Below are 14356 nucleotides of genomic sequence, written 5' to 3'. Positions count from 1 at the left end.
CCAATGTGACATCATTAATCCACCTTACACTTCACATGAACTTCTGAGCTCTTGCCCCTTTTTGTATGTGTCAGTACCTTGCTGTCTGAAGCATCGCTGATACCGAGCGTGACATCAGAGCTGCCACATATTTGTACCATTGCAGAGGAAGATTGTAGGCACATTTGAGCCAAATTTCAAACTTCTGCTTCACAGTGGGAGAGAATTATGGGATTTTGAAAAAGTAATCCTTTAATTGTGTTGTACAGTGTAGTGTACGGACCTGTCTTTATCAGAAATTGATGCATTGATAGCGAGTTGTGTGTGGCAGTGGAAAGTGAACCTGTGTTGGGACACACTGTCCAATGCCATGAATTGTGGAAGGACCTAAAAAGTCTACAGATACAATCATTCTAATTCCAAAATTTCTAGCAAATTAGTCATGAATATCTGACTTTTCACCTGACACTTTACCATTGGTGTACTCTAAGAAATGCTGAAAAATCACAAATGTTCAAATAATTTTGACAATTTAATGTTAAGAGAAGATGACAAGTACATTGTCACTTCCCTCATATGTATGTTCTAAGCCTGAGACATGGACAATGAAGTATGTAATTGTTTGGTACATAGTTTCTTTTCATTTTTTAATAACTTTTGATGCAAATGTGAAACTTCATATTATGGTGTATGATTCATGATTTAAATGTTATGGATTTCTCTAATTATACTCTTTAATTTAAAAGGTCCATAAGTGTGCTTGTAAAAGCATTTCATCACATATTGTGAAATGGATTACAAGAGATATTTTAATTTATTGCAAATTTGTACTGAGTGGGAAATATTCTTGTTGCCAAAATATTTGCATAAACATGTGGGGCAGTTGTTTATTGGTTTTATTTGTGAACTTCGTCATGCAAATGCTTCTATTGGACTTTTGAGATAATTATTGACCTCTTTATTTTGCAGATTGAATCCATAGAATGCTGTGGCAAAGATCTTTACTTGGGCACGACTGATAGGTAAGCAATAGATTTTCCGCATTTCAAACCTAGATTCTTCTTGTAACCTCTGCGCCAGTGTGAACAATTCATTACTAGTCCTCAGGTGTTTGAATTTAATGTATCTTAATAATTAATTACGTTATGTGATATGTATATTATGTATGAAATTTTCAGCTGCACAGGACTCATTCTACCTGTTAATGTAGTGAAGTGGTGGTGAGAAGTATTTGTGGTTGTAACAGGCAGAATACAGTACTGATTGAATGTCAGTCTCTGTTTTCCCTACCACTCTCTCCTCAGTGATCCAAAGTACAGAATTCTGGTATGTGATATTGTGGTTTTTAGATGATTTCTTACATTGGCTTCAAAAACATGGTACCATATCTTCATTTCTCCAAGATTTGTATATTTCAAAATAATCACATAAAGGAATTTTAAAACCTGCCAGAGTTAAACTGAGTGTTTTTATGTCTTACAGTAATAAAATTAGTGTGGAAGATCGCAGTTGGCTGGAATGCTTATGTATTATGGGCAAGTCTCCTCTCCTCCATCATGTTTACCATGTGCTTATTCTCAAACAGTCTTAATAACCCATTTTGTTAGTTTAAACTATTAGAACAACTTTTTTGTGAACTTCATACAATGTCAACCATGATAATTGATTGTTTAGCCTACATTTAAGAAAATGCAACATAATTTGAGCAAATAGCAAGAAGGTAGCATATAATTTAATTAAAGCATTATGATAAAACATTTAGCCAGTTACATTAATAAAACACCTTGGCATAACACAGCCATGAAAAGGTCAGTCACCATTTTGAAACTTAAAGAGATTGAAAGACAGCTGTCAGCCAACAGTGATCATTCAGATGTATGAAACTGACAGCTTACAATGTACTATCTTCCAATATTGTTAATTTCTGATTTGCGTCAAGTCATATAGACTGTAGTAGCCCAAAGAAGACTTTTGTATTCTGTGAAAAGCCATTTTTGAAATTCTGAGAACCTGCCTTCACTGAAGATTCTAATAGTCTGTTATTTCAACATGAACACATATTGTACATGGATCAAAATGACAATGAGAGGAATTAAGACACACACACAAGTATACAAGCTTTAGAGGAGAGAGAGGTGTTCACCACTCTGTTACATTTGATAATCGACACGTGTTCGTTAGATCGTACCAAATGGAAAGCATCCCAGTTAAAGTCCCCACATCAGCTTCAGCATTTACTGCTCCCCGCTGGCTCCACCAACTGTGCATCACTTGCCTAGCACATGTACCTCCCACCCCTCCACCCTGGATTCCTAGCTGGGAAACTGGCTGCCTCCATCTGAGCCACAATCCACCCATCCCCAATCCCTTTCCCTGCCTCCCACCTGTCTCGTCCTCTGTCCACCTCATTGCATTTTAAAAAAGCAAGAGGGACATTAGTAGGAGAAGGAAGGCAAAAGATGATTAAATATGCAAATGACAGAGCAATGTTCACAGAATCAGAGGAATGACTGCAATGTGTGATAGAGAGGACATTAAAAATGAGAAAAGACACTGGAATAAATGTAAGTACAGGAAAAACCAAAATGATGAAAATTAGCAAATATGAAGGTACCATCAAAGTATCATTCAAAGGAAAATCCTTGGAACAAGTGAAACTTTGAAGTATTTAGGAAATTTGGTGATGGAAAGTGTAAGCTGTGTGGTGGAAATGAACAGACTATCTATGGGCAGAAAGCTTTTGAAAAAGATGAAAGCTTTATTGACAGCAAAAAAGATTCCCATTGAACTATGAGACAGATTTGCAGAGTATTTTATTTGGAATGTGGTCAATCACAAACAATTGAAAAGAAGAAGAAAAATGCTTTGGTAACTCTGACTGCATTTCTGGAGAAAAATACATACAGTGAAGTAAGACAAGATTGGACGAGGAATGAAATACTTGAAAAGGGGGAAAGATAAGACAACGAGTGGAAATGATACGAAAGTGAAAATACATTGCCTCGGACATACAGTGTGAACAAATTGCCTGCAGTGAAGAGTCATCAAAGGTAAGAGGAGAGGAAGGAGGAGGCTGGACATCATCAAAAAGGAGTGGAACAGAGGACTGGAGAAGCAGAAGCTCATAGGAATGACTTTGTTAATACTTATTCAAATAAAAATTCTTCCAATGCTGTTTGTGTGTCATATCAAATTAACAATTTCCAAATGGGGCAAAGGGCTTTAGACACTCCACTGTGAGCTTTAACTCAAAAGCGTATATTTAACAGTAACAGAACACTATGTCTCTTAGAAAGTGTTCTTGATTATGGAATGAAACTTAATTCACCAGCAGAATGTGTGCTGATTTTAAAATTTGTGGCTGATTAAAACTGTGTGTCAGACTGGGCTGGAACTGGAGACAGGTGCTCTACCAACTGAGCTATCAAGGAATGATCCACAACCCACCCCACGGCACTACTTCTACCAGTACCTTGTCTCCTACCACCCAAACTTCTCAGATGCAGGATAGTTACTATGAGGTTTGGAAGGTAGGAGACGAGGTACTGGTGGAAGTAGCACTGTGAGGGAGGGTCGTGAGTTGTGCTTATCTGTGAAAGGCAGTGGTGTCAGGTTTGAGACCTGGTCTGTCACCCAATTTTAATCTGCCAAGAAGTTTCAAGTGTTCTGGATCTCATGACCAATGTATGAGCACAGGAAGTTGGAGTTCCTGTACATCACACACAGTGGCAAATGTAGGTTGTGTGACTTGTGGGGCTCTTTTTACTTTATTCATTTTTCTTTTTTCTCAAAATCCTGGCCACCAAAATCTCAAATAAGAGCTGGGAGAATGTATGACATTGTTAGTTGACTGATATCATCCAGGGTGATGGACCTGTTGTAACATGCAGCATTTGTAATGTCTCTGTCACAATTAATGCTAAGTGTCAAAGGCCTTTAGACAGCACATGGCAATCACTAAGGGTGCCAAGAATAAGAAACTACAATGCGGCAATGTGTGACAGTAGTTGATTGGTGAGACACAGGCATCTTAATGTTCAATAAGTAGAAATAATTCTTTTGACACAGTGGTGGCATTCCTACTATGTGGTATTTCCCTTCCAAGCTCAGCAATCTCATTATGAAATTGTATTTGTGGAGGTATGTCAGAAAGTCTGTTCCCTGTGAGATTACTTTAAGAAAATTGTATCTTCAACCTTTATATGTAAAAAAGTGTCACAAATCATCTGATGATCTGGTGTATTTTATTCTAGTTGAAACCACTTGCAAGCAGAATAGATATGTAATGAATATTTTAGTGGGACCCCTGAATGGACAAAAAGTCAAACCCATGTGTCTGTTAATTTGCCTTCATATAAAAACAGACAATACTACCTTATGAATGGTTCGTGTTGTGGCCTGGTGGAATAAAATATGATTGAGTATGATTAGTGCTTACATATCATCCTTCTTACCAATTGCTTGCGTTTTCAGTCTAAAGTCTGTGTTCTGTAAGTTAAAACACCTGACCTAATTGTCAAGTTTGCAAGATGTTAAAAGAAGATGACTCATTTGTGAACAAATTTGTATCTTTCATTGAGAAAATCATTATAAAGGAACCTACCAGAATACAAAAGTACATATGAATTAAAACACTTCCCTTAGCATCTTCCTATATCACATAAGCTTGGGGAAACTTAATTGGAATCAGTATTGTAGATCTGTAATATTATTCAGGCTATATGCAGATTTTTAGATGCTTTGTCAGATGATTCTTCAGCTGTAAGATAGATGATAGAACTAGTAGGAGTAAAAGAACTGCATGACGATTGTCATACACTAACACTCCTTCGTGACTTCAGCCATGAGAACAATGGAGGAGAATTTTGAGAAAGAATCCCAGTGAATCTTAGTGACAGTAATGAAGGATGTGCGTAAAGGTGTTGATAAACAGCAAATCTTCGGCAAAAATTGTGAAGGGGAAGATGTAGCAATTAACAAGAATAGTGCTTGCTGTTTAAAAACAAAATCCACATATATTGTGTCTGTTGATGTAAGACATACCTTTTCTATTTACAAATTGTTGAAGTGTCCAATTTTGTTTGTTTCAATAGTTTTTTGAGTGACTGATAGAAGTAAGTCAGTGTGTTCAGTGATGTGTTTCAACAGATTTTTCAATGCTTGAGTGAACTGTTTCAGGAGTTTTGTCATTCAGTTACTTGGAAAGTGGTAGCTGAGAAGGGAGTAAGACAGGGCTGTAGCTTATCCCCAATGTTATCCAATTTTTGCATTGAGTAAGCTGTAAAGGAAACGAAGGAATTTGAAAAGGGCTTTAAAGTTCAGGGAGAAAAAATAAAAACATAGAGGTATGTTAATGACATGGTAATTCTGTCAGAGGTGGCAAAGGACTTGGAAGAACGGTTGAACAGAATGGGTAGTGTCTTGAAAAAGATGATAAGCTGCATATTAATTACAGTAACTTAAGAGTAATGGAATGTAGTCAAATTAGATCAGGTGGTGCTTAGGCAATTAGATTAGGAAATGAGATACTAAAAGTAGACAAGTTTTGTTATTTTGGCAGCAAATAAGTGACCAAAGCCAAAGTAGAGAGGATATGAAATGCATACTGGCAATAGTAAGAAATCTGTTTCTGAAAAAGAGAAATTTATTTATGTTCAATTTAAATTTGAGTGATTCTTTCCTGAAGATATTTGCCTGGAATGTATCATTGTACATAAGTGACATATGGATGATAAACAGTTCAAACAGGAAGAGCTCTTGAAATGTAGTGCTACAGAAGAATGCTGAAGTTTAAATATGTTGTTGTTGTTGTTGTTGTTTTTGTTGTTGTGGTCTTCAATCCAGAGACTGTTTTGATGCAGCTCTCCATGCTACTCTATCCTCTGCAAGCTTCTTCATCTCCGAGTACCTACTGCAACCTACTTCCTTTTGAATCTGCTTAGTGTATTCATCTCTTGATCTCCCTCTACAGTTTTTACCTTCCACGCTGCCCTCCAATACTAAATTGGTGATCCCTTGATGCCTCAGAACATGTCCCACCAACCGATCCCTTCTTCTAGTCAAGTTGTGCCACAAACTTCTCTTCTCCCCAATCCTATTCAATACCTCCTCTATGTGATCTACCTTCTAATTTTCAGCATTCTTCTGTAGCACCACATTTTGAAAGCTTCTATTCTCTTCTTGCCCAAACTATTTATCATCCATGTTTCACTTCCATACATGGCTACACTCCATACAAATACTTTCAGAAACGACTTCCTGACACTTAAATCTATACTCGATGTTAACAAATTTCTCTTCTTCAGAAACGCTTTCCTTGCCATTGCCAGTCTACATTTTTATCCTCCCTACTTCAACCATCATCAGTTATTTTGCTCCCAAAATAGCAAAATTCCTTTACTACTTTAAGTGTGTCATTTCCTACTCTAATTCCCTCAGCATCACCCGACTTAATTTGACTACATTCCATTATCCTAGTTTTGCTTTTGTTGATGTTCATCTTATATCCTCCTCATCATAACAGTATCATAAGTTCATAAAAAAAAAGTCACGATGATGTCCAGAGTTCATTCACAGTAGATTAGCACTCACATGGTTTCACAATACCACTGAAATTAGTATTGCTTTTCTGATTCATCCCAGTTGCCATAAAATATTAAATGTTGTCCCATTTCATACGAAACTAATATAAATCAACAATTATTAATGTTCGCACCTAATTTCCTTCCTCCAATCTGTGATTATGCACATCACACTCTCCTGCAACTTATTCTGCAGCTTCCCTCAGACCAATACCAAAGTGCCAAATCAATAGGTGTCCACCCACTCCTATGCTCAGATGATGAGGCATTGCTGCGCAACCTGTGGGCTTAAGAACTGTATCAATATTTGTAATCTCACAAGTTGAGTGTGTGAAAACATTTTACAGCTGTTTACTCTAATGAATTACATCAATATAAATTGTTCGACTAATTTTTCTAATGAGCTTTGATTCTTGCTTTGTTTTCATTGTTATGTTGAGTGATTGTTATTGAAATTTTCCCATTTAACTCCTTTTGCAGTTGCATCATAAGTTACGTTTTGGAAGAAAAATACCAGGAAAATGGTAACATTGTGTACAACTGCAGGAAGGTGAAACATAGGAATCTTGAACAGGTTTGTATCAGCAACATTTTTAACACTTTCTGTTGATTAATTACTATTTATTTGCAAGCTTTACTATCAGTAGTGGGGTATTAATGTACTGTGATAAACTTTCCAAAACTTTCAGCTGTTTTGTGGCACAAAATATGGACCGTATTGTAGTATCAATTCTTAGGCCCATACTGTGACAGGTGCTTGAGAAATATGGAGACTACTTAAGCTTTGTGTGTGTGTGTGTGTGTGTGTGTGTGTGTGTGTGTGTGTGTGTGTGTGTGTGAGGAAGTGTAGCAAGAAATATGTTCAGTTTAAATGAGTAGAGACAGGTGGAAAGTAAAATGTTTCTGTTCAAGAGAAGGCACAGTATTCATCTTGGGACTGGCCAGAATGAAATTCACAAATAATGTTTTTGGACTGATCATTATCTCATCATTCAGAACAGTTTTCTACACCGGAAACAGCAATTTTGGGGGGGGGGGGGGGGCAGTGGTACCCATGACGATACTGTTGTGGTGGAAAGGTAGGTTGTATAAGAAGATGTAAAACTCTATGCTGCTATAAACCCTAACATTGTGGATATGGAACTTACAGAGGTGTGGATGGGGAAAGGGGTGGGGGGGGGGGGGGGGGTGAGGGAGGAAATGGAGATGTCAGTGCAAACAACATGAGATGGACTGAAATTGGTAAATTTGATTAGAGTCCATGGGCACATAATTTTGATTTTTATCTGTAAATGATGTCAGTATACCATTCATCAAGATATCTTTGTACTGAAACAGTAGGAATATCCTCTAGGACAAACACACTGTCCGTTAGTACAGCAGAACATGTACTGTTTGTTTGATGATCTGACAATGTAATGACTCAAATGTACAGACTATATAAATCTACGAACCTGGAGACGCCAGCTCATCATGCAAATCTGAGTATAACGGAGGACAGTTGTGCACACTTTTGAAGACATGTGAGTGAGTACAGACAATTGCAGCACCAGCTGTGCATGTGATACTCCACCTCGATGTGTAACATCCAGGGAAGTGGTTTATATGTGCCAGTCAGTTGTATGGAATCAGTGCAGTAAGGTGTGGAGCCATCACAGAATGAAGCTGTTATGTTTCAGACATGTCTATACCACACCACAAATGAAGTCACCTGATTTGTTAATGTATCAAAGTGAACTGTCCAGTTTGTATGAGGTATGGTGTACCACCAACTGCAGCAATTTAATGTGGCATAAGACTAGGTGCCTTAAAAAGATCCTAATCATCTGAGAGTGGATAAGAGTGTTACACTTTGTCAGGGACAGTTGGTTTCAAAGCTTATAGGAATTTTTGCTTTAAGTTGATGCATGTCCATCTCTGCTAGTGTCCAAGCTAACTTTGCGAAGGAAACTGCATGCGCTGGGCGTTCGGAGTCAGGTACATTAAGCTGCATGCCTTCAGTGCACAATACAACACAGAAACTGGGTGGTTACTGACTGGGAGCCAGTAGTGTGAAGTGAAGAGTTAAAATTTTGTTCCATTGCAAATGATACAGGGTGTCAAGTGCATCAGTGACCCAATAGATGTGGAAGGTGCAGTTCAGATCGGAGTCAGTTCTGTAATGTTTCTTGGGACCACCCATTCATGTTACCTTGAATATGAACCTGGCTGTTTATTTTAAATTCCTTGACTGCCAAGTGTTATCCTTTCTTGCACTCAAAGGAAAAGGTAATTATTACTTTCCTGAAACTGGCATGTCTGCTGTTTTGACTACATTACAGAAGTTTTGCTGGGAAGCTGTAAGAGCCGTCCATACAGTCCCAATCTCTCATGATGTGATTTCCACATTTTTTGAGCCTTGAAGAAAGACATTTGTAGCTGTAAGTTTGCTTAAGGTGGGGAAGTGTCTCTCTTCATACAACTGGGGTTCTTTATGCAACTGCAAACATTTTTCCACAAGGCATTAACAGTCGTGTCTCATAGTGGGCTAAATGTTTAAATGGTTATGGTGATTGCTTTCAGAGTAATAAACAATTTACTTACTTTTTTTCCATCTGCCTCATTTTTATTTGACTGCCCCTTATACATAAATGCAAATATTAAAAAGAAATGGTAAAATGCCCATGACGGAATATGATATACAATTTACAGAACAGTAGTTAACAATTGTAGGGCATGAGGTGAAAGATGAAAAAGTCAAAAACGTAATTTTTCAGGAAAGTCTAATAAGCCTTTATTTTTATTGTTATAGTACAAATTTATTTGAAAAGACTCTAATAGTTTACTAACAGGATTCAGTATATCTTTATAATACACATATATGAATGAGGACAGCTCTAGGTACTTTCAGTGTGGATGCACCCTGCAGAACTTCGTGAATGCTATGAGCAGTGGGGTTAATGGGAGGGGCACTACTTGCACATTATGGGTTAAATATTTGTGTCAGCTGTGAAGTGTGTCAGTATGGCTGAGGCAATTGAGACAGCCATTCTAGAGAAGCAGAACACCTGGGTTCGAGTCCAAGTCGGGCATAAATTTTCAACCTTCACCACCCATTTATATCAGTGCCCGTAGGCAGCTGAAGACCTGTTTCTCTTAAAATTGTATCTTTATGGCTACTGTATCACCAGTAGTGTCTGTTCTGTTGGACATGTTGGGCAGAGCAAACACCACATTTCAATATACACTCCTGGAAATTGAAATAAGAACACCGTGAATTCATTGTCCCAGGAAGGGGAAACTTTATTGACACATTCCTGGGGTCAGATACATCACATGATCACACTGACAGAACCACAGGCACATAGACACAGGCAACAGAGCATGCACAATGTCGGCACTAGTACAGTGTATATCCACCTTTCGCAGCAATGCAGGCTGCTATTCTCCCATGGAGACGATCGTAGAGATGCTGGATGTAGTCCTGTGGAACGGCTTGCCATGCCATTTCCACCTGGCGCCTCAGTTGGACCAGCGTTCGTGCTGGACGTGCAGACCGCTTGAGACGACGCTTCATCCAGTCCCAAACATGCTCAATGGGGGACAGATCCGGAGATCTTGCTGGCCAGGGTAGTTGACTTACACCTTCTAGAGCACGTTGGGTGGCACGGGATACATGCGGACGTGCATTGTCCTGTTGGAACAGCAAGTTCCCTTGCCGGTCTAGGAACGGTAGAACGATGGGTTCGATGACGGTTTGGATGTACCGTGCACTATTCAGTGTCCCCTCGACGATCACCAGTGGTGTACGGCCAGTGTAGGAGATCGCTCCCCACACCATGATGCCGGGTGTTGGCCCTGTGTGCCTCGGTCGTATGCAGTCCTGATTGTGGCGCTCACCTGCACGGCGCCAAACACGCATACGACCATCATTGGCACCAAGGCAGAAGCGACTCTCATCGCTGAAGACGACACGTCTCCATTCGTCCCTCCATTCACGCCTGTCGCGACACCACTGGAGGCGGGCTGCACGATGTTGGGGCGTGAGCGGAAGACGGCCTAACGGTGTGCGGGACCGTAGCCCAGCTTCATGGAGACGGTTGCGAATGGTCCTCGCCGATACCCCAGGAGCAACAGTGTCCCTAATTTGCTGGGAAGTGGCGGTGTGGTCCCCTACGGCACTGCGTAGGATCCTACGGTCTTGGCGTGCATCCGTGCGTCGCTGCGGTCCGGTCCCAGGTCGACGGGCACGTGCACCTTCCGCCGACCACTGGCGGCAACATCGATGTACTGTGGAGACCTCACGCCCCACGTGTTGAGCAATTCGGCGGTACGTCCACCCGACCTCCCGCATGCCCACTATACGCCCTCGCTCAAAGTCCGTCAACTGCACATACGGTTCACGTCCACGCTGTCGCGGCATGCTACCAGTGTTAAAGACTGCGATGGAGCTCTGTATGCCACGGCAAACTGGCTGACACTGACGGCGGCGGTGCACAAATGCTGCGCAGCTAGTGCCATTCGACGGCCAACACCGCGGTTCCTGGTGTGTCCGCTGTGCCGTGCGTGTGATCATTGCTTACAGCCCTCTCGCAGTGTCCGGAGCAAGTATGGTGGGTCTGACACACCGGTGTCAATGTGTTCTTTTTTCCATTTCCAGGAGTGTATAACTTGAAGTAACTTGCAACTAAAGAGCACTGTTCTCCCCTCAGTCACATACATAATTCTCAACAATACATGGGTACTTAAGTCACTTATGTAATATCTCAAAAATGCGTGGTATTTACAGTATTGATATAATTAATATTTTGTGTTATGTGCATGAAGAAAAATTCATAGAGAATTATTTATGCATGAAAGTGTGCTCAACAGAAAATGTGCATATTTGACATAAGTTGTTTCATAGTGTTAAAGTTTGTAAAATATGAATTATTAACAATTAGTTCTGAAATAATTTTCTATTAAACAATGTCCGCACCTAGTAGCTGAGTGGTCTGCACAATGGAATGTCATATCTAATGGCCCGGGTTCAATTCCTGGCTGGGTTGGAGGTTTTCTCCGCTCAGGGACTGGGTGTTGTGTTGTCCTTATCATCGTCATTTCATCCCCATCAACACACAAGTCGCTGAAGTGGTGTCAACTCGAAAGACTTGCAACAGGTTACCTGACAGGAGGCCCTAGCCACGCAGCATTTCCATTTCCATTTATTAAACAATGTAATTATTTTGATTACCAATAATTACAAATGTTTCTGCACAAGAATTACATTTTTTAGTTGTGGAAGTTACTTTGTACTTTATGTTATACATTACTAAACAGTCTTGATATTTCTATGCGGATGTGCTGGAACCTTTAAAATGATAATTTTATATGAAAATAATTGCATTACAAAATGGAGTTAATATTCCTTTAAATTTGACAGTTTGTTTTAGCCAAATGTAAACTTGTAGACATTATTAAAAATTATTAAAATTTGTGATTGTGTTGTGTTTAGAATGAGTCAACATATAATCTACAGTTCTTCCATACAACATTACATAATGAATAATAAATTTGAAATTTGGGCATACAGTAGTAAAATACTCAAAATCAAGAAATACATTAAAAGCTGTGTATCACACAGTCCAATATCATATTAAAGGCTGTTATGTTATACAGCATCCATCGCCTTTCACCATCATGGTGAAGTTAAAGCAAAACTAGATAGATTGTTAAGTATGAGAGTAATATCCTCATTTATTTATTTATTTATTTATTTATTTATTTATTTATTACTTGTCATTAGCCAACATTTGTTGAAATAGACAGTTTTGACATTACATTTGATAGTGCATCTAAAATTGGGAAACTATGTACATTCAGATTACATTACGTGAGGATAAAGAGTTATTCTCTACATTATAATTCCTTAACATCATAGTTACTCTCTACTACATTCCAGTTCCTTAACATCATAGTTACTCTCACTCTCTACTACATTCCAATTCCTTTACATCATAGATACACTTATCAGCTAACAATTTGTGCAGCTGCTTCTTGAAGGCATCACCTTGTAGGTCTTTCAGTGATGGTGGTAACCTGTTATATAATTTTAATCCTGTTTGCTTAAAGCTACTTTGGACCTTAGACAGCCTAGTAAAGTCTACATCAAGATTGTTTTTATATCTGGTATCATGTGAATGAACATCTGTTCTGGAAGGTAAGGTATGTATTTGTTTTTTTATGGAAAGAAGACACGTTTTTATATACTGAGAAGGTAATGTTAAGATGTTAAGTTCCTTAAAGTGCTTTCGACATGATTCTTGGCTTTTTGTTGTCTAGCCAATGAGCAACACCCATGGTAGTATCTTAAGAAGCCAAATAGATCACTTTGAATTTGTGACCACTTCAAGTCTTCCATTAATACTCAAGCTAATGTAGGTATTTATCTAATTTCTTGGACAGAGTATTTGTTGACAAAATTAGCTGGGGGCCCTTCTTTCTCCAAGACAGATCTCACTTATGCCTATTTACAATTACCTTTAGATGATCAGACAAGACAGTTTTTAGTGATTAAAACACAATTTTGCAGGTATTTTTATAAGAGACTTCCATTTGGGTTGCAAGTGCCCCACAATATTTCAGAGAGATCTTGAACAACTCATCTGAGGTATCCCTAATTGTGTTAATGATTTAAATGGCTTGTTAATTACTGGGGCCACTTGGGAGAAGCATCACCAAAACCTGTGAATGTTGTTTGAGCCCCTTCTGGTCTATTGTATGCATTGTTGCCCCTTTGAGCCAAGTGTAGAGTGCCTAGAACATACTTTTGGTAAAGAAGGGCTCATACCCACACAGGATCATCTGGATGCAATCAATAACTTAACAGCTCCAAAATAACTCAACTGCCATTATTCATAGGTAGAGTTCATTATTATGCAAAATTCATTCCCTTCATGGCCCAGATATAACTGCTTAACCAATTGTGTATAATAATAAAAAAAAAGGAAGAAATTAAATTCGTGTGGTCATAGGTGTGTGAGGAAGCTTTCTTACAATTTAAAAAGTGCCTTAAGTCTGCCCCCTGATGTCCGGGAGCAATGTTCAATCCAGGAAAATTCTCAACACTTTGCACTGATGACTCAAATTTTTTCATTGCTACAGTGCTGTCCCATAAAAAGGCCAATGGCATAGGAAAGCACATTGACTTTGCATCTAAAACATTAAATGTGGCACAGTGAAACTATTCGAAAATCAAGAAAGTGGCGTTGGCTATTGTATACAGCATCAAGAAGTTTCAGGTCTCTCTCTGTGGTACCAAGTTTCACCTAATCGCTGATCACAAGCCCTTCATTTCACTATTTGGCCCCCACTTAAAACTTCGTGATAAGATGCCACAGCAGGTACAATGGCCGCTGCTGCCACCACCCTCTCCCCCCCCCCCCCCCCCCCCCCCACCCCCTCCCCACCACCACCCTGGCAGCTACCATCTGTGCCACGTTCATCATATTTGCATTACAGAAGACATGTTCCACCATGGTTTCTGACAATGGCCCTCAGTTCAACGGTTCTGTGTTTCAGGATTTTTGTTAAGGTGATGTGTCTCTACACCTGACCACCACCTTCCCATCCAGTATCCAGTCCAGAAGGTGAACTGATGGTCAGAACCTTCAAGCCATCCTGCAACATCTTTGATGTGCTGCACCTGACTCAGCAGGCCCAACACTGTTGCACTCCCCCTTTCCCCCTCAGTAGGTGATCGAGCATGTCTCGCACAACCATGCCCAGAACAAACCTCCCCAACAGCTTACTTACCTCTGTTACAACCTTTCCCCTCA

The 14356-nt window shown here is 39.5% G+C and overlaps 1 protein-coding gene across 1 annotated transcript in view; it reads left to right on the top strand.

Annotated features, from left to right (window-relative positions):
* The window catches only part of LOC124721639 (transforming growth factor-beta receptor-associated protein 1-like), a 162915-nt gene that overhangs the window by 32398 nt on the left and 116161 nt on the right, over positions 1-14356 (top strand). The window contains exons 2-3 of the mRNA XM_047246702.1: positions 949-1001; positions 7041-7134. Of these exons, the coding sequence (XP_047102658.1) occupies positions 949-1001; positions 7041-7134 (147 nt within the window). The remainder of the gene's footprint in view (positions 1-948; positions 1002-7040; positions 7135-14356) is intronic.

The sequence above is a fragment of the Schistocerca piceifrons genome, chromosome X, assembly GCF_021461385.2.
Source record: "Schistocerca piceifrons isolate TAMUIC-IGC-003096 chromosome X, iqSchPice1.1, whole genome shotgun sequence".
NCBI classification, from domain to species: Eukaryota; Metazoa; Arthropoda; class Insecta; order Orthoptera; family Acrididae; genus Schistocerca; species Schistocerca piceifrons.
The sequence above is the reverse complement of the archived record's forward strand: the minus strand, read 5'-3'. Positions and strand labels throughout refer to the sequence as shown.